Source organism: Hemibagrus wyckioides, linkage group LG15, assembly GCF_019097595.1.
Source record: "Hemibagrus wyckioides isolate EC202008001 linkage group LG15, SWU_Hwy_1.0, whole genome shotgun sequence".
Taxonomy (NCBI): Eukaryota; Metazoa; Chordata; class Actinopteri; order Siluriformes; family Bagridae; genus Hemibagrus; species Hemibagrus wyckioides.
In genome coordinates this window covers 17,921,751-17,941,552 of record NC_080724.1, presented here as the reverse complement: position 1 = coordinate 17,941,552, position 19,802 = coordinate 17,921,751, and the positions used below count along the sequence as shown (strand labels likewise).

The 19,802-nt window shown below is 40.8% G+C and overlaps 1 protein-coding gene across 8 annotated transcripts in view; it reads right to left on the bottom strand.

Moving 5' to 3' along the window:
* The window catches only part of huwe1 (HECT, UBA and WWE domain containing E3 ubiquitin protein ligase 1), a 43,822-nt gene extending 26,790 nt beyond the window's left edge, over positions 1-17,032 (bottom strand). For 4 of the 8 annotated variants that reach the window (XM_058410820.1, XM_058410823.1, XM_058410827.1 and 1 more), the window contains exons 1-26: positions 14,683-14,830; positions 11,890-11,939; positions 11,671-11,740; positions 11,175-11,273; positions 10,887-11,093; positions 10,644-10,796; positions 10,376-10,438; positions 9,891-9,968; positions 9,728-9,775; positions 9,465-9,633; positions 9,245-9,345; positions 6,770-6,920; positions 6,547-6,674; positions 6,311-6,451; positions 5,447-5,552; positions 5,147-5,254; positions 4,957-5,058; positions 4,169-4,249; positions 3,840-3,946; positions 3,257-3,449; positions 2,653-2,744; positions 2,358-2,560; positions 2,172-2,229; positions 1,791-1,967; positions 845-1,090; positions 585-718 (exon numbers count right to left, since the gene is read on the bottom strand). In XM_058410820.1, coding sequence (XP_058266803.1) covers positions 585-718; positions 845-1,090; positions 1,791-1,967; positions 2,172-2,229; positions 2,358-2,560; positions 2,653-2,744; positions 3,257-3,449; positions 3,840-3,946; positions 4,169-4,249; positions 4,957-5,058; positions 5,147-5,254; positions 5,447-5,552; positions 6,311-6,451; positions 6,547-6,674; positions 6,770-6,920; positions 9,245-9,345; positions 9,465-9,633; positions 9,728-9,775; positions 9,891-9,968; positions 10,376-10,438; positions 10,644-10,796; positions 10,887-11,093; positions 11,175-11,273; positions 11,671-11,715 — 2,990 coding nt within the window. In that variant the 5' untranslated portion in view covers positions 11,716-11,740; positions 11,890-11,939; positions 14,683-14,830. Of the gene's footprint in view, positions 1-584; positions 719-844; positions 1,091-1,790; positions 1,968-2,171; positions 2,230-2,357; positions 2,561-2,652; positions 2,745-3,256; positions 3,450-3,839; positions 3,947-4,168; positions 4,250-4,956; positions 5,059-5,146; positions 5,255-5,446; positions 5,553-6,310; positions 6,452-6,546; positions 6,675-6,769; positions 6,921-9,244; positions 9,346-9,464; positions 9,634-9,727; positions 9,776-9,890; positions 9,969-10,375; positions 10,439-10,643; positions 10,797-10,886; positions 11,094-11,174; positions 11,274-11,670; positions 11,741-11,889; positions 11,940-14,477; positions 14,498-14,682; positions 14,831-16,938 lie in introns of those variants that run through there. The other 4 variants (XM_058410824.1, XM_058410826.1, XM_058410821.1 and 1 more) reach the window with 3 other exon arrangements.
* Positions 17,033-19,802: the final 2,770 nt, after the last annotated feature.

Below are 19,802 nucleotides of genomic sequence, written 5' to 3'. Positions count from 1 at the left end.
ATTCATGGGCAAGATTGTGCATCAAGGACCCTAAATATGAACCGCCATAGTGTGTGCGTTTTATAATTAATACTAAAATCAATAGGAATTTTTTTTTTTTGCCAGTTGACTGATCAAGCCCTACACATGAGTGGAGCTACCCAAGCATTTCTTTTGCTGTACATCTTGAGATCGAAAATCAAAATATGCAAATGGGAATCATTGGTAAATCTGCCAAAGGCATTAGAAGAGGTTTGTTAAGCACTGAGTGGGGGACAAAAATTAATCATCGATCAATTCAGTCAAACCATTATTACTGTACGAGTTTGGAGAAATAAATATCATAAGCAAAGGAGTCATTTTTGCCAATTTGCAATCGGAGAACTGAGACTTAGGCATCACTTGACTAATATAATAAATTTGTGCTGAATCAGGTGTTCGGAAAGCTATTTTGTCATTTGAGAATCGTGATACAGGTCTGTCTATTTTAAAAGTATACAGGTTTCAGTTTTCAGTCAATGGCATGGAACCATTACATTCACAGTTTCAGCTACAAGGATGCAGAAGGCTTGATGAGAATAAGCTGAGTGGAGTGTAGTGCTGACCTGTTGGGTGTGCAGAGGGATAACAGCACGGTGCTCTCCCACACCAATGAGCAGTAGAGCTGACTCAACTTATTTAGTACACTTAGCCCCAGCTGAGAGCCCCACTGGTTCACGGAGATCGCCCGGATTTCACTCTGAGGAGAGGGAAGGGAGGGGGAGGGAAGGAGAGAGAGTTACAAGAGAAGAACTTGTAGCAGGAAAGATAATGAATTTACATATATAAATTTTTTTTTTTTCTTCATTTCATGCATGCACTTCACCTGTCCAACTCTGCATGTGTGGACAAACATAAGGATGTATGCATGTGCAGCAGTGAGTGCATGCAGCAGAGGTGTAGCACGAGCAGACAGTGTCGCATCAGTGACATGGCCAGCATTGGCCAGTTCTCTCAGTAGAACCGAACCACCCGGCTCTTCGATTGGCCGATGTAGTGGCTCCAGAGCTGACAGGATGCTGTCCAACTGGCAGAGTCCCTCCTGCAAAACCTTTGGCTCATGGGATAAGGTCTGAGCCAGGAAGAGAGAGAGCGTTTTACAGAATTATGGTCAGAAAATTGGACTTACAAAGACGGAGATTTTAATTAGTTATGATTTTTTTTAAGTACTCAGAACACATGATGTGAAACCATTAAAGATAATCTACACGGAACAATAAAATATTTAATACAGGCCTCTTGCCCTTTATTTATGGAAAGAACAGCTCTTTTTCAATGCTTTATCCAGAGCGATTATTTTTTAAAGCTTCCAGACTTCGGGTTAAGTTTACTTTTAAAGGTCAGTGAGAGTATTATGAAAGGGGGAAACATGAAATATGACTCTTTTCACTAACACAGCCTCCGTAATGCATGCGACAGGGAATGGCTAAAGACAACACATTTAAATTACAGTGAAAACAAATATCCATACATAAACATCTTTAGAATTTCCATATACTCTGAGGTCTAAAAAGGAAAAGACTTTCATTGAAACCCTGTAACATTTTGTAATTCTTAAACTATTAATTTATTAAACAAGCGAGAAGTCTATTAATATGCAAGACTTGTAAAGCATCTAATTATATAGACTGGCATTTAACTTAAATGTCAAATCTGTAGAATGAAAATCAGGCAACATGAAGGACTTCTCCATTTATTAACCACATTTGAGTTTAGGGTACTTTCACAAGTCTTAAGCATGTAGGCATTCTAGTAATTATTATGCATCTCACCAAAATCGATTTGCATACGCCAGCCACAGCCTGACATGCAGCAGATGTGGGGAAGTCTATGGGAAGGTTGGGAAGCCCCAAGATAGACACCAGGGGTAGAAGTCCTTTCTGGTTGACAAACTCCTGACAGTGGTCATCTGTTGTGTTGTTGCTCAGAATGGACTCCACAAACTTCATCTTGTTATAAGAAACAGAGAACAACAAACGCAATCAATCTTTGGAAGTGGGGAACATGTATTTCCGTAAACGTCTTTTGATGAATAGACGCTGCTCTCTTGTGTACTTGCAAATATGCTGATTTGATATGCAATGCTAATATAACCCGAAACAGACTCAGCAGGGTTGAGCAGCCATTTCACTATTAGCTGACTCAGCACTTACCACATTGAGAATGTAATCCATAAGAGGAATGGGAATCCGCTCTTCCGTGCCAACCACTCTGTAAAAACACAATCCATTTTATTCACTGAGGCCATGGCAGTTCCACAAGCCCTGCACACACCATGAATCAATGTTTCTCTCCAAATACACTTGCAATCAAACCAGTCATTAGGTTAAAACACTAACTGCCTGTTGCTTTCTGGTTCCCCTTGCTGTTGGGTGAAAGTGTGGAGAGCCTCTTCCTCCTCCTCATCTTCACTGGAGGCTTCCTCTGCTGCGTGGTTCGAGCGAGCTGGAGGTACCGTCACAGTCCCGTCTGCTTTCTGAATGGAAGGCTTTTGACAGATGTACTCAGGAGCTCTGCCCAAGTTACAGATCTCCTCTAGCAACTGATGGGCAGACAGCAATATATATAAACAATGACAGATAAAGACAAAAAGTGCCAAAAACACCACACAACATAAAATGTTAGCCACTCTACCTTGATGATCGCTGTGGTGGCATCGGTTTTCAATGTAGGTTGATGTCTCATGAGCTCATCCACAGCACTGCCCAAGTTAGAAGCAGTGTCCCCTGAAACACACACACAACCTTCATACATGATTTTCATGTCAGAAAACACTGTTTACACAGCATCGTTTTTTTTTGTTGTTTTTTTAAACCACACAAATCGGTTGGTCAATCACAGGTCAGTCTGTCAAATGTACAAATATGCTCGTTATACATTCCTGACTTCATTTTGGAAAAGGTTTCAAGTTTCTCACCGAGCCACCACATAATTTCTCATTAAATTCAGTGCAACTTTCCTGCTTAATTCAAACCATGAAAGGTTTCCACACCTCTGGTCAAATCACAAGTCCCACTAAAAATGGCTGACTTATGAATACTGTGTCATTCTACTGCCAATGTACACCCAAGGTTAATTGGTTGTTCATTAACTTAGTTTACCAGTACAACCACATTTCTAACTGCATTCCTCTTTGAATTATATCACTTGGTCAAAAGCTCATGCTTTGCATTTGCAGAGGCAGGACTACTAATGCTGAGCTAAATCATCTAGACTGTGCTTCTGCTTCGTCACTCACCCAGTGGGTCAGAGCTGCGGCGGCGTCGCATGGCCGGAAGATAATCGGGCGACAATAAAACCTTGAACAGACGTTCGAAGGGCTGGCACTGGACGAACGAGTGCAGGCCACGGGCGTTTAGGCACAGGGCACTGAAGACATTGGGCAAGGAACCCAGCACCTCTCGGGTGGCAGGGACCTGCAGAGACAGAAACTGTGAGAGAGAGAATCGGAGAGAAAAAGCAGAGTAGGGGAGGAACATGAGAGAGAGGATCGTGGGAAGATGCCAGGAACAAGACCGTCCAACAGGTGTGGTGCGGGCTGCTGGAGTGTGAGGTTTGGGGAAGTTAATTAGAAAGAGCTGGCAAAGAAAGAGTGAATGAAACCGTGAAAACAACAAACAAAAGGCTACGAGTGGGTGGTGAGACAAGATGTCCGTTCACCCGAGGCTCGCTAACAGAGACGCTGTTATACTCAAACATGCAGAACGGAGGAAACGTGTGGGTTAAACAGAACACAATAGAGAAAAAGAAAAGAAACTAAAGAAGGGAGGAGGAAGCAGAGCATGGGAGAAAGGGGGGGGGGGTTGATATGCCAGACTCACATCTTTGATGAGCAATGCATGTAGCATGACATCTGTGAGGCCGTTGTCCTGCAGGGAGGAGAGGAGAGATGGCTCCTGGAACACGAACACTGTCACCACCTCCGTCGCTAAGAGAGAATGAGAAGATTGCTTTCAGTATATTATACTTTACCTACAAAAATGGCTTTACCGATTCTTCTTAATAATACGTCATTCTATTTGTCCTCAATCCGAAATAAATCTCAATCGAGTTTGAGGCTCAATCTGATATGAGGGAAGAATCGAGCTGTGCTTCAGAGCAGTGACACAGTTTGAAAAAACTACAGGTGCCCCTGACCTGTGTTGCTTACCCAAGAGGAAGAGTGATGGGCCATAATACTCTGCATTACTGATGATGTGCTTCAGCGAGGTAGGCAGGGACCCATCCATCACTGTATTTAGGGGAGAAAAAAAAAAAAAGAGAGAGAGATAATGTTAGTCAGTTATACAGATACAAATGATAAGCTAGCAAAACTGCAGTTAAATGCGTGTTTTCACACTTTTTAAGTGCACGTTTTACATGTCTATGTGGGGAAAAAACCAACCCAGAACACCGAGTACAAGTGAGGGGGGAAAAATAGTCTTTTTAATTTATGACATGTTGAATCGAACCTATTTTAATTGCAGTACACATTGTGATCTCAATTTAACTGTGGCTAAATTGATGTTACAGAAGCAGCTCAAATTGTCTTGCTTTTCTGCCTTCAAAGCTACAGTGAAGTCAAACCACTTCATCGCTGCCAAAATTAATCGTTTATTAATGCATGGCAAAGAAAGTGATTTGAAGAAACTGTGAAGAAACTGATTATGATAAACACTTAATACAGACAACACGCTAGTATAGTTAGTTAGCCAGCTTAAAAAAAACCCACAAAGTGTGAAATTACCCTGATAATGAGAAACATCCGATTCACGATTCATCCGATTAAGCAAGTTAGGAACAAAATATTTAACTGCAATTTTTTATAAAACAGCCTGAAAACTTCAATAGTAAGCTGCTTCGAAAAATGTGCCAGCTAAATGAGAATATCTAAATGAAAGCATTTGTTATATTAATGTAACTAAACAGGAAAAAAAAATCCATCAAAGATCCCCTTACCATGGCGTATTCCGTCTGAAAAGGCCGGGTCCTGAATGGCTTTCTTCAAAAAGTTCAACATGGATTTGAGCAGTGCTGCCCTCTGAGGGATGCACTGCACACCTGGAACATAGTAAAGCAAAGCCTGTTGTTTAACCACCTCTTCGCTGCTGTATATGGGATAAGACACAGTGGCTGGGAGTTCATTCACCTGCTCTGGGTGCGCTCACTGTGCTGCTCTGGGCACGAGGTTCAGAGTCGGTTTTGGAGCCTGTGGAAGTAGAGGGACCTGGGCTGCTCTCCATGGCAACCTCGGACACTGCATTTAGTACGTGTATAATATTTGAGAACGTTAGCTATCGGCATCGAAACGCTGTATTTTATGCTTTATGCCAACGAATTGCATCTTTATAGAAGTGACATCAAACCAGACAGGTAGTACATCCTAGTCCTAACCCACCAGAAATTCCATACAGTACAAAGACTGGAAATAAAGTAAAGAGGAACTGACTGTCCATATCTGTGTCCATGTCCTCAGTTTCAGCAGTTGTACTAGGCCTCTGGATCTTTGGCTTGATGACAAAAGGGCACTCTTTCCTGGACAGGTCTACTTCATGCTGCACAGACACAAAGTTATATGAGACCCAAACCATGCAGCATTTACAAAGAGTCTAGTGCCTGAGCTGTTTGAGGGAGAGCAGTATCTCTCATATGTATTACTCAGAGCAAACCACTAAATTGACATAAGTCACCATATTTTAAAGAGAATCATTCCTGCAATGTTTTAATGAATGTTGCATTTTAGCACAGATTAACATTGGAAGATAAAATATTAACTATTTGAATATAGATAATTTGCCTTTAAAGGGTGCAACAGTCTTTATTTCTTACTTTTTTAAATCAATAAAATATTTTGAGCATTAAGCCATAAGCATAAAACAAACAGCTGAGAGACCATTAACTAGTTGAGAAAACCTGTATAAACACTGACTTGTACAAGTTTGGACGAGCTTCACGTTGGTCATTTTATACACAGACTACAGTCACCATAAATCTGGGATGCTGAGCTTTTTTTGAAAATTGGCAGAAATGATGCGAGGTGAACACAATACAACAATAAATACAAATCCTTCAAATGTTGAACCCACCTACTTAATTGCCAGAGGACTAATCTTGAATAAAAGACAAATCTTTTAATTTAATGCACCTTTAAACATATGAAAATCTAACTCCTAGACTCTTTTGAAGAGTGAAATTTGACAGACCTAACAGAAACAAATCTGGCCTGGTATTTCCACAAGAGATGATAATTGTTTTAAAGGAACATGGGGTCACATTAAATTGTGAATTCTCCAGGGATGATGAGTGCCTGTACCTCGAGTCTGCAGATGAAGATAGAAAGGCCGCTGTGGGATTGAAAGGCAGCCATGTCCAGATTGGTAATGAGGTCCACGACACGCACTGCCCGTGTCACAAAAGTGATTTGGTCCTGCTCATCCCCCAGGAACTTGATCACCTAGAAACAGCGATGTTGCTTACAAAATCGTGTTCATGGTACAACAGATATGATAAATAAAGAAAAATACAAAAGAAAAGAAAACAAACCCTAACCTTTAACAAGGCCTCCATCATCCCACAGGAGACCAAGGCTTCTCCACCAGCATCATAACTGGCCAAGTGGTACAGGAAGGAAAACAGAGCTGTGGCAAACTGGTGCGGGTACGGCTCCATCAATGGGTCTGACATTCAAACAAAACACAAAAGGACGAATTTAGTCACAGAGTGATTTATTTGAAATCTCATCATGGCGAGAGATTTTTTTTTTCTCCCTTACCAATCATGGCTTGTATGCAGTTGCGGACCAGCACAGGCAAGAAGCCGTGGTAGGACGCTGTGCCGGTGCAGTCGATAATATTGGAAAGTTTAGGAGTCCTCTCCAAGTGGACAATAGATGTCAAAGTACGCAAAGATGCAGCCTTTATGTCCTGTCATAAAGAGAGCACACAAGCAATTCATCAAAACACTGCAGAGTTGTCTCGTTAGTTTGGTTAAGCATCGGTCAAATGATTGAAAAATGTCAGTCATTTGCTGGGAGAGAATACAAGATTTGGGTGGACTCCGGGACTTCCATGTGACTTTTCTTTTTATTCATGCATAATTCATTCTTTCAATCATCTTCATATTATATTTTGACCAGCACAGGAGTGAATCTGGAGTATATCCAAGAAACACTGGGCATGAAGAGGTGCACCTGAATGGGAAGCTGGTACATCGGAATACATGATGCACACTCAGACTCACCAATTGACCTACTGCCATAATTTTGTAGGTGGGAGGAAACCGAAGAACCTAGAGAAAAACCACAACATGCAAAATTCTACGTAGAGAGAAACCTGAGTAGAGCCAGTAATCCTTACCCTTACTCAAGCACATTTTCTTTAGTATCCGTCAGCAAAATAGTCAAATAAATATTTCTAATAAATTCTAAAGGTTGCGGGTCTTTTCTTTAAAGCTCTCAGAAACCCAACGGAGACCATCACTTTCCTCCTAGAACGCCCTCTCGAATCGTTCTCCTGCACTGAAACAGAGCTACAGCCTACGTCGACAGTAAAAATGTGAGGAACAAACCTTCCACAGATGACCTGCCCCTTTTATAATTACTTCTGTACAAATCAAATTTTGTAGGCTTTGGCGTTTCTCTTAAAACATCTGGCAAAGGAGCACACTAATGAGACGCTAAGAAAATGCAGGATAAAGACAAGCAGAGCAAGAGAGTGACAAAATGCTCCGCTATAAAGTCACTGGAGTCTTATAATGAGCATGGCTGACAAAAAGGGAAAAAAGAAAAAAGAAAAGAAAAAAAAAAGTGTATGGTTTGCTCTACACACTTCCCAACATAACGAACATGCCGGCTCGAATACAGACACCGCACAGAAATTCATCCCAGCAACAGTTCTACCTACCAAGCCAGTTCTCCAATCAGAAATGAAACACAAATCTTCGTTACTATGGATCTCTAGCCATTTTCAGTAGCAGAATAAAAACAGGGTTTATGCACATAATTACGTATGTAAAACACAGACTGTTAAATAGACTTCAGTTTAAGCATAATTCTGCATAAACGCACGCTAATTTGCAAGCGTATATTTGGAAATAAAAATGTCTCTGGGCCAAAACAAGCTGTGTAGTGTATCTAGAGAAAAGAATCATACATTTCTATGTCAAATCAAATTAAATCAGTATTAAGTGCAGAATGGAAAATCATATTAAAGCTTTAAATGTATGTACAGATTACGCCCTCCTTAGAACCGCAAGGCAATCGTTTATTTTTTTTTGTTTTACAGGGGCATTAGGATGCAGGAGTGTCTATCTAAAGATAACGCATAGATGACGGATACAAATGTCAGCGAGAGAATGGAGCCCCTTATTACAGCCACAGCGGTATTACTAGCTCTCTAACAAGGGCTTTACCAACGTGCACTGAAGCAGACAGAGTCTGACAAAACTGAGCGAGAGTACCACAGCCAAAAACTGTCACACTACTGTTATTGCAACATGCCAAGAACAGTACACCATCACCTCACATTTATTTTTTGTCATTTGTGACTGTGAGGTGTATGACAGCTCGGGAGTGGATAAATCAGTACCTGGGCTCCTGGGAAAAGCAGGTTCAACAATATAAAAATAAATACAACTTTCTGACTAGCAAAAAAAGCTTTTCATTCACCACCATTTAAACATAATGCACCTCGCACGCCGCCATACTGTAGATGCGAACCCCAGTAACTATGCCGTGTGCTACTCCTTCCCGAATCCTGCCAGTGAGGAACGATTCGGCTGACAGCAGAGCCAGTGAAGTTTTTACTACGCAGATTAATTAGCACAGATATGAATGAAACGGAGCAAAATACTGAAGTGCAAAGCTGTCAGAGTCAAATTCACCTGCTGGAACTAAACACATTCACCGTGTGCTTAAACAAAACATATATACATTTAAAGACACTAGCAAGACTCAAATGACACAAATATAATGCAACCAAAACATGGAACTGGGCAGCAGACTGATTGTCTAGATTTTCGAACTTAGCATGACTATGTTGTTAGCCAATTCTACCCACCTTTATTTAGAACTAACGCGAGGTGAAATGGGAATTTAAACAATCATGCATTTATTGGCACATCCCTTTTTTCCAGGTCATGTGGTTAATATGACAGCATATGTGCCAGTTAAGTGCATTTCACAACTCTTTTGGGATGATGCGACAGCTGGCACATTATAATTCAGGGAGTGAGGAGCAGAAATTCTCACCACCAGCTGTTTGTCTGTGATCTGGAGAACATCCACCAGCTCCTCGATCAGCCCGTTGTAGAGTATACTGTTGGCTGATTCCTGGAGGGCGTTGGAGTACACTACAAAAATACAAGCGCAAAACAACCACCTCAGCACATGTGCGGCGTGGGAGCCCGACACTCTTTGATGAAAATAAATGCCACCCCTTAATTTGGCTGGAGCCTGAGAGGGCACTCACCTAGTATGGAGATGGCATGCAGTCTGGCCTGCACGGCCTGCAGTCGCTTCTTGTGGTTGGAGAAGCCGTGTGCCAGGCGGATGTGTGTGAACAGCAAAGTCTGCTTGTCTTTAGGGATGTTGTACATGACCGTCAGCGACTCCATGATCTCAGACGGACTTTCCGAGATCTAAGCACACGCCAGAGAAAGGCAATTAAAGCCAAGAGGGATCAATGCAGACATTAAGGCTTCCGGCAAATTAACGGGATTAACGGGAGCTCACCTTATCAAGTTGTTCAATGTGGATGTAGTGTAGAGTGTTGCTGCTAGACTGTTAAAAGAGAATTATTAAAAATATTCATGTTTTGTGCATTCGACATGGTAGCGCCAATATTAAAATCCCCATTAGTTATGTTTAGGAGTAACTGAAAGAAGTAATCCCATACCTTTTTCTCCATTTTTACCTCAGAGCTAGGCTCAGCATAGAACTCAAAGTGCAGAGTGGTGGCACTAGGTGGATATTTCTACAAAGACATGGTAGAAATCATGAGAACAGACAAAAAAAAAAAAAAACTTTTATTTTAATTATACAAGGCTTAAAATAGAGATGAGTCGATCAACAGATACCAACGGTGTAATGAAAGCATTCTAATAAACTATATTACTTGTTATTTTCTTGATTTAAATCTCCAAGCCTGTTTCAAAGATGCAGGTTATTTCGTTTCATACAGAATACAAAACAGTCGTAAAGAAAACACGTACTATAAGCTACAGGAGACACTTTTATTTTCAGTCTCAGAGCTGCAGATACAAAGTTTTCCCACAGACATTTAAATCATCCAACTTTATCTTAATCATCTTGCCTTGCATATTTTACCTAAGAATATGTCTGAACACACATTTACACAGAAATCAGTAAATCAGGGCTTACAGTCATGGGCAAATCTCTACAGCACTCAGCCAGGCCAAAGCCATTCTCCTTCCCGCCCCAGCTCTGTGGAGAGATTGGGAAACATGCACAAAAGACATACAATAAATGAAGGAAAACAACCTTTAGCCCCAATAAAAATCAGTGAACTAAAACCTGAGCATGCAGAACACATGTAACCCATGTCAGGTCTGAACCAGATCAAGCTTTTACAAAAGTTAGCAGTGATATAGTTTTGAATAATGTTATACATAGCCCATGATGATCCTACCTCAGCCAGGTGCTGCAGGCGAGCGAGCAGGGGGCTCCTCTTGTCTGAGCCTAACCTGGTGATGTAGTTGGAGCGTTTGCTGAACACATACAAGAGGTTCAGCACGGACAACACCACCTGCATGTCGCATGATGCTAGAAGCGTGGTCAAGTGCTGTTAACAGAACAAACAGGCACACGAAGGTTAAGTGAGAATACGAAAAACGAGATGGCGCCCATATGGGATGCAGAAATTCTACAGTACCTCTATGGAGCTGTAGAGGTGCCGGGAAAAGCTGTACTCTATTAGCAGAGCCGTGAAGTTGAGCACTGCCAGCAGCAAGGCTTTGAGCTGTCCGTTATCTGGTCGGTCACATACCAGCATCCAGGACATGTTCTCCACCGTCTGGCCCGCATCGCAGAGGATGCCGTCGAAACGGTCCAGGAGATCTACCCAGTGGTAGAGCTCACACTACCAAGAAGTAGAAAAAAAGTATAAAACAGACATATTAACACAAGTATTCCTCACACGTGTGACGGGTTCTACATTTACCTTTCCGATGTTCCATGTTTTGATGTGCTGTAACTCCAAGAGCAGCTGCTCATCGCTGCATCCCTTTAGCTTCTCTATCAGCGCTCTGCAGTCAGCAGGCTGAGGGGTGAGACAGGCACAACATTAAACACATGGATCAAGAAAAGCAGAATTTATGCCTACAATATACTCATATAATCAGAATCTTGACCCATGCAATATGGATATCGGAGAAGCCTGCAATATGCAAATAAGCTATATTTTTACATAAGCATTACAAGCATTCTTTAAGCATTATGTAACAAATCTCAAGGGTTTAAACAAGTTTATCAGTTTCTGTGCAATAAATAAAGAGACTGGCGTTACAGAAGAAAATGAATGCATTCCGAATGAAAGCTCAACCATGACCCTAGACTGCCAGCCACATCACAATATGCTATTTCTGTCCATAACATGCGGCCCTAAGATGCACATCACTCTCAGAGATTAAAGGATACAAATATCTAAGCATACTGACCGCTTCAGTGGGGGTTTTCTTCAACTTGCTTCTGTCGACCTTCATGGTTACTAGTTTCTACACTCTGTTTCTGCAGTCAACGCAATTTACATCAGTGTCAATACTCAAGTGCATACAACACAGTATTTCAATGAATTACTATACAAGCATACAGGGCAAAGAGTCACTATAAACCATATATCAGCATCTTGCATTTATATGTACATGACAAGTACTTACGGTAATTATTTTGGCAATTCCAACTTAACAGCATCTTTCAGATGTAATACCTAAAACGAAAAGAAGACTTGAAGAAAAACGACACTTTCCTGTTCAGAAATGCAAGCAGCCTATTTTTATTAGGAAAAAAACAACAGCAGCTGTATCACAGACGTTCAGATGTGAATCTGTAAATTTGCTCTCTCAGGGCTGGAGCAAATCAGCTTGTTCATGATGCGAGAGTGAGCTCACACAAGTCGCTCTGGATAAGAGCACCTGCCCACTGACTAAATGTAAATGAACGCCATAAGAGAAAATCAGTGCGCTTTGCTCTCTAAGTGATCAGAAAATATCTTGAGCGCTGGAGTCTAAAAGCTATCACTTGTCAACGGAAGTCATTTATTGCATCTTCTCATTACGGCTGTGTTAAACCTGCATGTATTCCCTTTAACGGGAATGGATAGACCAGCATGAGAAGGAAAAGAAAGTTTTTCTATTTGTGTTCAACTTGCTAATGAGCAAAGAGATTTCATTAGACAAAAAGAACCGAATCACGCCATCCTGGTCTGATTTCTCCTGATCAGGGGATTAACGCAACCCATTAGAGAAACGTAGCACTGCAGACTTTTGTGACAAATGTGGCGAATACAGCAAGAAACAAAAATAAATAAATAAATAAATAATGGGGGAAAAATTTTGGTCATTGATGTATCTATAACCTCCCAATAATTCTGCATACAAAAACAAACATTCATAGTTCCTTTTTATTCTTCTTGGCTATGGCTGGAGTGAAAGACCTCATGTGTCCTACTCATCTGGAAGAACTGGAACATCACCTACAACCCCAGACCTCCTCACCTGACTTCAGTGTCTGCTCTCACTAACTCTCTTGTGGCTGAATGATCATGAAATCCCCAAAGCCATGCTTCAACATCTACCGGAATACCTTCCCAAAAGAGCAGAGGTTATTATAACAGCAAAGAGAGACTAAATCGGGAATGCAGCGTTCAATCACATGCAGGAGTGACGCTCTTCGACTTTCAGTCATAACGGTGCGCAAGGTAAGAAGACGTTACAGGATATGAAAATGAAAAGACAAAAGGAAAACGCTGTTATTATCGGTTAACATTTTACCAATTTAAAGAATTAACACTGAATCAGATGCTCTCTCCATGTTATAGAAATGTATTCGTTAGTGTACTACCTCCACCCCCCCCTCACCCCCCCAAAAAAATCATACTCTAGTTTTCAAAAAATGATCACAGCTCCATCAGGTTTCGGTTTCATTTCACAACACTTCAGGGCCACACGAAAGGGGCTCGATTTAACCTTGTTGGTCGTTCGCCATGATAGTTCAACATAAGACAGTCTGCAATTCGGTGGCTCTCAAACTTTTTGCACTCTGGGAACCTTTTACCCTTTAAACCATTTTGAAGGACCTCATAACACATTAGGTCCAAAGTTGATCTTATTTATTATATGAAACTTTTTTTTGAGCACCACAAGATTGTAAAAAGCAGAAAGAGTGTAAAAACTGGAAACATGGCACAAACTTTCTTCTAAACAATTTACTAATCAGTGAGTGCAAAAATGTGGACTGAAGCCTGATGAAGGAGAGCTGAAACTAAAATGGGAGACATTTCAGAGGATTGATTATTACATATTAATCTATTTTAAAGAAAAATGACCTGTTATTATAAATACCCACCGCCAAAAAAAACAAAACAAACCTGAACTATGAGATCTAAACTTTAGGAAGTCCAATCAAATGAAACACTGACACATTGTTCATATAATAAAAGGCTGGAAACTTGAATATATTAACGTTACAATGTTTACACGAACAACTGAAAGGGTTTAGTTAACAACTTAACAGTACAACTAGTAGAAATGTCTGGAGTGGACTGAAAGCTACTCTTTATTTTTGTGAGTCTTGAAAGAAACACAATGGCTATTATGCTAGCCGTTCACTCCACTGCAGCTAACGTAACTGCAATGCAACAGCAAAAAAATGCACTGACGTGCGCTGCTAGCTTTTAGCTAGCTAAGAGTTGTCACTACAGTATTCCAACAAACGACATTAAGTACACCGACTACCCAACAATCTTATAAGATAGTCGTGTGAGGAATAAAGGCACATAAATATCCGGGAAACAGAATACATACAGTGGTCGGAATGAAATTTTCAACGCCAAGGGGGAAAAAACCTAGCAAGCGAAATGCTACAGAATACGATGTCACTTAGCATTAGCTAGCATTTAGCTTAAACGCACAGCTAACGCAATTTAAACAGAATAATAAGCAGAAGCAAAAGCGCAACGTTACGTTACGGCAACCAGGCTCGGGAATGGTGTGTCTAGTACAACAACTGAACAAACACAGCTAAGCTAGCTAACAGTTTTAACACAGTTAGCTTAGCATGCTAGCTAGCGAGCCAAAAGTGCAAGAGAAAATTGATCTCTAGGATGTCAACACAAGCACAGAAATTCCTCAGGGTCCCGCGTAAATATGTATATACGTGTAAATTTCTTCCGTTCGGATTAAACAAATAAATCCAGCGCACTCCGACTACAGTGGGAGAACAGCAAGACATGATAAAACGCCGATACCTCAGCCACGACAAAAGCCGTTTCCGTCTCACCAACACGCGCTTGCTGTGTAACTCGAGCGGCCGGCTTAACACTCAGGCCTACTGACGCCTGCGATCACTAAAAATCATTTGTCCTAACACACACACAAGCGTGCGCGCGCACACACACACATCCCTTAGCGGAGTGTGTCAAATCGTTGTACGATGCATTAAGTTGTACATACTCGTCCGATACAATCTGCGTGTGTTGAAGAGAATCTCGCGGTTTATTTGCAGGAAAAATCGCCAGAAAGATGCTCGTACACACGGCTTCCGACATGCGCGCTCGCGCCGCTCTGCTGGCTGATTCGAGTGAGAAACGCAGAATATCTCGCTGAATCATTCCGCACACAGGCCTGACACACACACACACACACACACACACACACACACACACACACACACACACACACACACACACACACACACACACACACACACACCTACCTTACTGTCCTCCTGAGGACCTAACACTGACATAATACTTAATACTATGCTTGAATTAAACCATAACTTTAATCTCAGTAACCAAAGCAGACATTTATGAATAAAAACAAAATCTTAAAAGCTGCAGTTTAAGTTCAAAACAGCTTTGCTGATGGATACTAGTCCCCTCTAAGTCAGATTTGTCAGACATTTCTATATATTTGGTCCCCACCATGATATAAGAACGTACACACACACACACCTTCTCCCACGACTGCTGCAATAGTGCACATTAGTGTCTACAGGCACAACAGCACTGTCCATCTCAGGAAGGTCTGTTGAGTATCCGGTAGAGTTATAAAACTTAGTTGACAATTTCTAAAACAAATTCGTATTTTTTTTTTTTTAGGAATAATGTTTGAATTTCAGACACCAACTTTCCCCAGGAAGATTTACTGTATAAATCTGCACTAGGACTCTTTTAACTGAAAAAGTTGCTTACTGGAGTTAAGCACCGAATAAACCGTGTTAGAGTTTAGACTTAACTCACATCAGTGTTTCCTGTGCAAATCTACTGTGACGTAAAAGATTCAATTAACGTTAAATTGTAATATAACACTATATGGCCAAAGGTTTGTGGACAACTGATCATGACATCTTATGTGGTTCTACCCCAAAACGCACTGTAGAACTATTGTATAGGATGTCTTCATACGCTGCAGCTTTACAATTTCATTGGGGCACAAACCTGTTCCAGCATGACTATACCCCAGTGCACAAAGCAAGGTCCAACACACGAGTGCTAGAACATTCGTAGCTCTTCGTCAGTGCCTGATCTCACTAACGATGATGTGGCTGAATGGACAAGTTAAGTTGTCTTTATTTGTCACATATACATTACTGCACAGTGAAATTTCTTCACATATCCTATCCATGGGGGTTGGGGTCAGAACACAGGTTCAGCCATGATGCAGCACCCCTGGAGCAGGGTGGGTTGTGGCTCAAGGGCCCAACAGTGGCAGCTTGGTGGTGCTGAGGGCTTGAACCCCAATTTTCCAGTCAATGACCCAGAGCCTTAACCACTTGAGCTACCACAAATTTCCACAGCTTCCTTAAAACAAAATACAAGGAAGCCTTCCAAGAAAAATGGAGATAATTGTACCAGCATAGAGGGACTCTGAAATCACACATGGGTGTAATGGTTGTACACAAACCTTCAGCCATATAGAATACATTCATGTGATGATGTATAGTCATTATGCTTAAATGCAATGCAAATATACAAGTATGAGAAAATACAGCTCTATATCATGTTTGTATGGATGATGAATTATTGATAGATGTAAGAGTGCATGTTTTATGGTGAGTGACAAACAATATAGTTTAATCCTGCTCAGCAAATGTAAGAATAAGTAGTCGACATACATCACTAGTAGTAATATATTAAAATTGTAATGCCAGGAGAATAACAGTCTCTTCAGTCAGGGGTTATGGCTCGCACGAGGACATGCTTCAGACCTCTTCTCAAACTACATTTCCTCAGTTATCTCAGAAAGAAATACTGAAATGTGACATGCCAATATTCCCTCCTGACCACCCGCAGTGCAGTGCAGTGCAGTCTCCGGTTATGTAAAATAAAACAAACCCACCCTGGATCGCTATTATCAGACTGTGCTGAGCGTCTGCGCGCGCGCGCACATGCACGAACGCAGCGCATGCATTCCCCACGACACCACGCCACACCACACCACGCCGCCCCCCCATCTATCTATCTATCTCTATCTCTCTCTCTCTCTCTCTCTCTCTCTCTCCACCCCTCAGGCAAACCGCATATTAAAAATGGCGGTTTATACAGTACAATGTCCAGACCTTTGCGCCGCCAAAAACATTCTCGTTAAGCACGCGCTCTGTGTAGAAATCATAGCGCCCAGTCCAGTCCCCTGTCCCTAGAGGTCGTTCCCAGTAGACGACACGAATCTCAGGCTCGCGCGCACACCCGAATTTCGTCAACTTACCTCGTCGCGTCTCAGCATAACTTCACCATTTTACAGCAGCAAAGCACAGGGCGTAAATCTCGCAATATCTCGCGATAGCTCAGTAACGGAGAGGCTGAAGCGGTGGTGAGGGCGTCCCCGCGCTGTGTGGCGCCATAACAAATAGGCTGCTGTAATCACCATGGCATAGCTTACAAATTTAACTAAACTTGTTGACTAAATTGCTGTTATAATTAAAACGGTCTTTATGCTGGATGTGTTTTCTGAATTCTTGTGTATCTGAGTCTCTGGCCTGACATGTGGTGGGTACGAGTGGGTGACTGATACAGCACCACGGGGGTGGTGCCTTTTACCTCTTCTAACTATAAACATTAAACTTTTTAAAAATAATTTTTCAACATTGAATTAAATATATATATATATATATATATATATATATATATATATATAATTTCAATCTTGGCACCACATTGATGCTGCAATTCTAAGCTCAGGTTATTGTGTGTGTGTGTGTGTAGGGTTTGTTCAGGGTTCCCTGGTTTCCTCCCACCTCTCAAAACATGCCAATTCATTCAACTGGATAGTCTGATATACCCCTAGGGGTGGATTAGTATATGAATGTGTGTGTGTGTGTGTGTGTATTGCACTATGCAGGGTGTGTTCTTCCCTCTCACCTATATTCACCGTAACCCTGAATAGAGGATGATGAATGAATGTATGACGCTTTAAATGTTTAAAAATGGTCTTACCCCGTCAAAGTAAATAACTCTGCTAATACTGTCTTCCTTTTTGCTGTTAAATTAGTAACAGGGTTGAAAGTTACAGCGTTTTAAATATTCAGAATGTGGATAACTAGTGTCTATGCTAGACAGCCATGAGAAAGGAACATTAACAACTGTCCAGTGATTTGGGTGAAGTAATAATTAACTTTTGAAAATCTATAACGTCTGTATTAATCATAATATCAGTGAAAATAAATAAATGAAAAAAAAAATGGGATAGATTGCTGTTCTTCTTCCAATCATTTTCGGGAAATTGACACGAAGCAAAATCAGTTTGAATGGATTTATACATTAAGAAATAATATTATATACAAGTATTTGATATGAATGCATCTGAATATATTTCAAGGTAAAGTAGTCGGAATTGACGGGCAAAAATAGTGTACTATTAGCGCTGTATATAATAGGGTTTATTTATGTTTTAATTTATGGATCTGAAACATGTTCATGCAAAGAACTGTGTTTAAAATATCCTCTACTGTACACATATCTTTGCAATATTATACAAGTGGAATACAAATGGCACACAAATCATGGATTTTTCCATTTGTTTCTTTGTTCAGCACATATTAACGTCAAAATGAATCTCATGAAAAGACTTTTAAGCCTCTGAGAAAATCCCTGAAACCTTTGCTTAAATAATAACACTGTAGCCTTTACACTGCAGTCAAAAGTGCACATGGGATGTACTGTTTTACTTGATCACTCATTTTACCTCAGACATTTGGAAATATATAAATCAGTCTCTCAAGGACAGATTGTTGAGTTACAGAGTTGTTGATTGTTAAGTGTTACTAAATGCCGATTGTTCAATTTAGTACACGCAACAACAGGAAGAGGGAAGCAAATGCAATTCTCTGTGTACACTATTAGTGGCAGTAAGAAATGTGAACTGAAAGTAACAGTGGTGCACACTTAAGCGAGCTTCAGAATGACTTTATCTGTAACATTAAAAGCTATAGTTCAGTTATTTAAGTTGCACCCTGCAGAAAACACTATAAAATTTCATTCTCAGTGTTCCCAAATTGCTTTCAGCGCTACTAAATAATGCAAGTGCACTTTTGGTGTGATTGTTGTTTATCCCTCCTATTTCCTACATAGAATGAAGCTTGGAACACAACCTGAATTCTCGTTAAATGTGCACCATTTGCAGTGGTCAGATTAATCCTCTCAGTGGAGGAGGACACAGCGAAACCATTCTTACATAAATATTAAACATCTAATCATTTATCTGTACCATTTATACTGCATAGGGTTGCAGGGAGCCTGGAGCCTGTCTCAAGGGACATGGCAGGGTACAGGGTGCAAACCACATCACAGGGCACAATCACACAGTACAAACAATTTAGAGTTGCCAAACAGCCTACAATTCAGAGGAGGAAAGCAGAGGAAATCCCTGAAGCAAGGCAGAGGCAGGAATCGAATACCCAACCCTGGAGGTGCAAGACTAACCATTAAGCCTCCGTGCCCACCCACTACAAATCAAGCAGCTGAAGTATACCAAGATGACCAGCAGGGGGCGCTGCAGGCAAGTACAATACTGTACAGTAGACAGCTAATCCAGACACATGTACAGCTTAGGTTTACATCTAACAGGCCTATAAATACAGTATAGATGTTTGTCTTGCACATAAGAAAACCTTCTAGTATTCATGGATTCCAAATGGCACTATAACCTGTGGATCAGTAAGTCTGTTTATAAATCTGAACAGGATCCAAAACGGTATACTAAAGTATGAAACAGCCCCTACATCATCTCTACTGGTGTACTACTTTGAATATTTAGTATGGTACTATGCAGTTAGCTGCCTGTTGAGTTGAACTATGGTTATGGAAGGCCAAAAGGATCACATTTGCCATAAAAACACGGTACTTTTATTATATTATTAAAACTGCCATTTGGCTGTGTTTACTTTGTAAATTATTCTCGTTGGTTTTATTAAAAACAACAACAACATTTGGATTAATTTTTTAAGGGTGCTTTTAGCGCTTTGCATTTTGTGATACAATGTTCTCTAAAATTTCACTAAATGTAATAGTTATAATCTATATAGCAAAGAAACTAGGTCTCAAATGCTACGTTTTTTGTGCTGCTTAAAATGG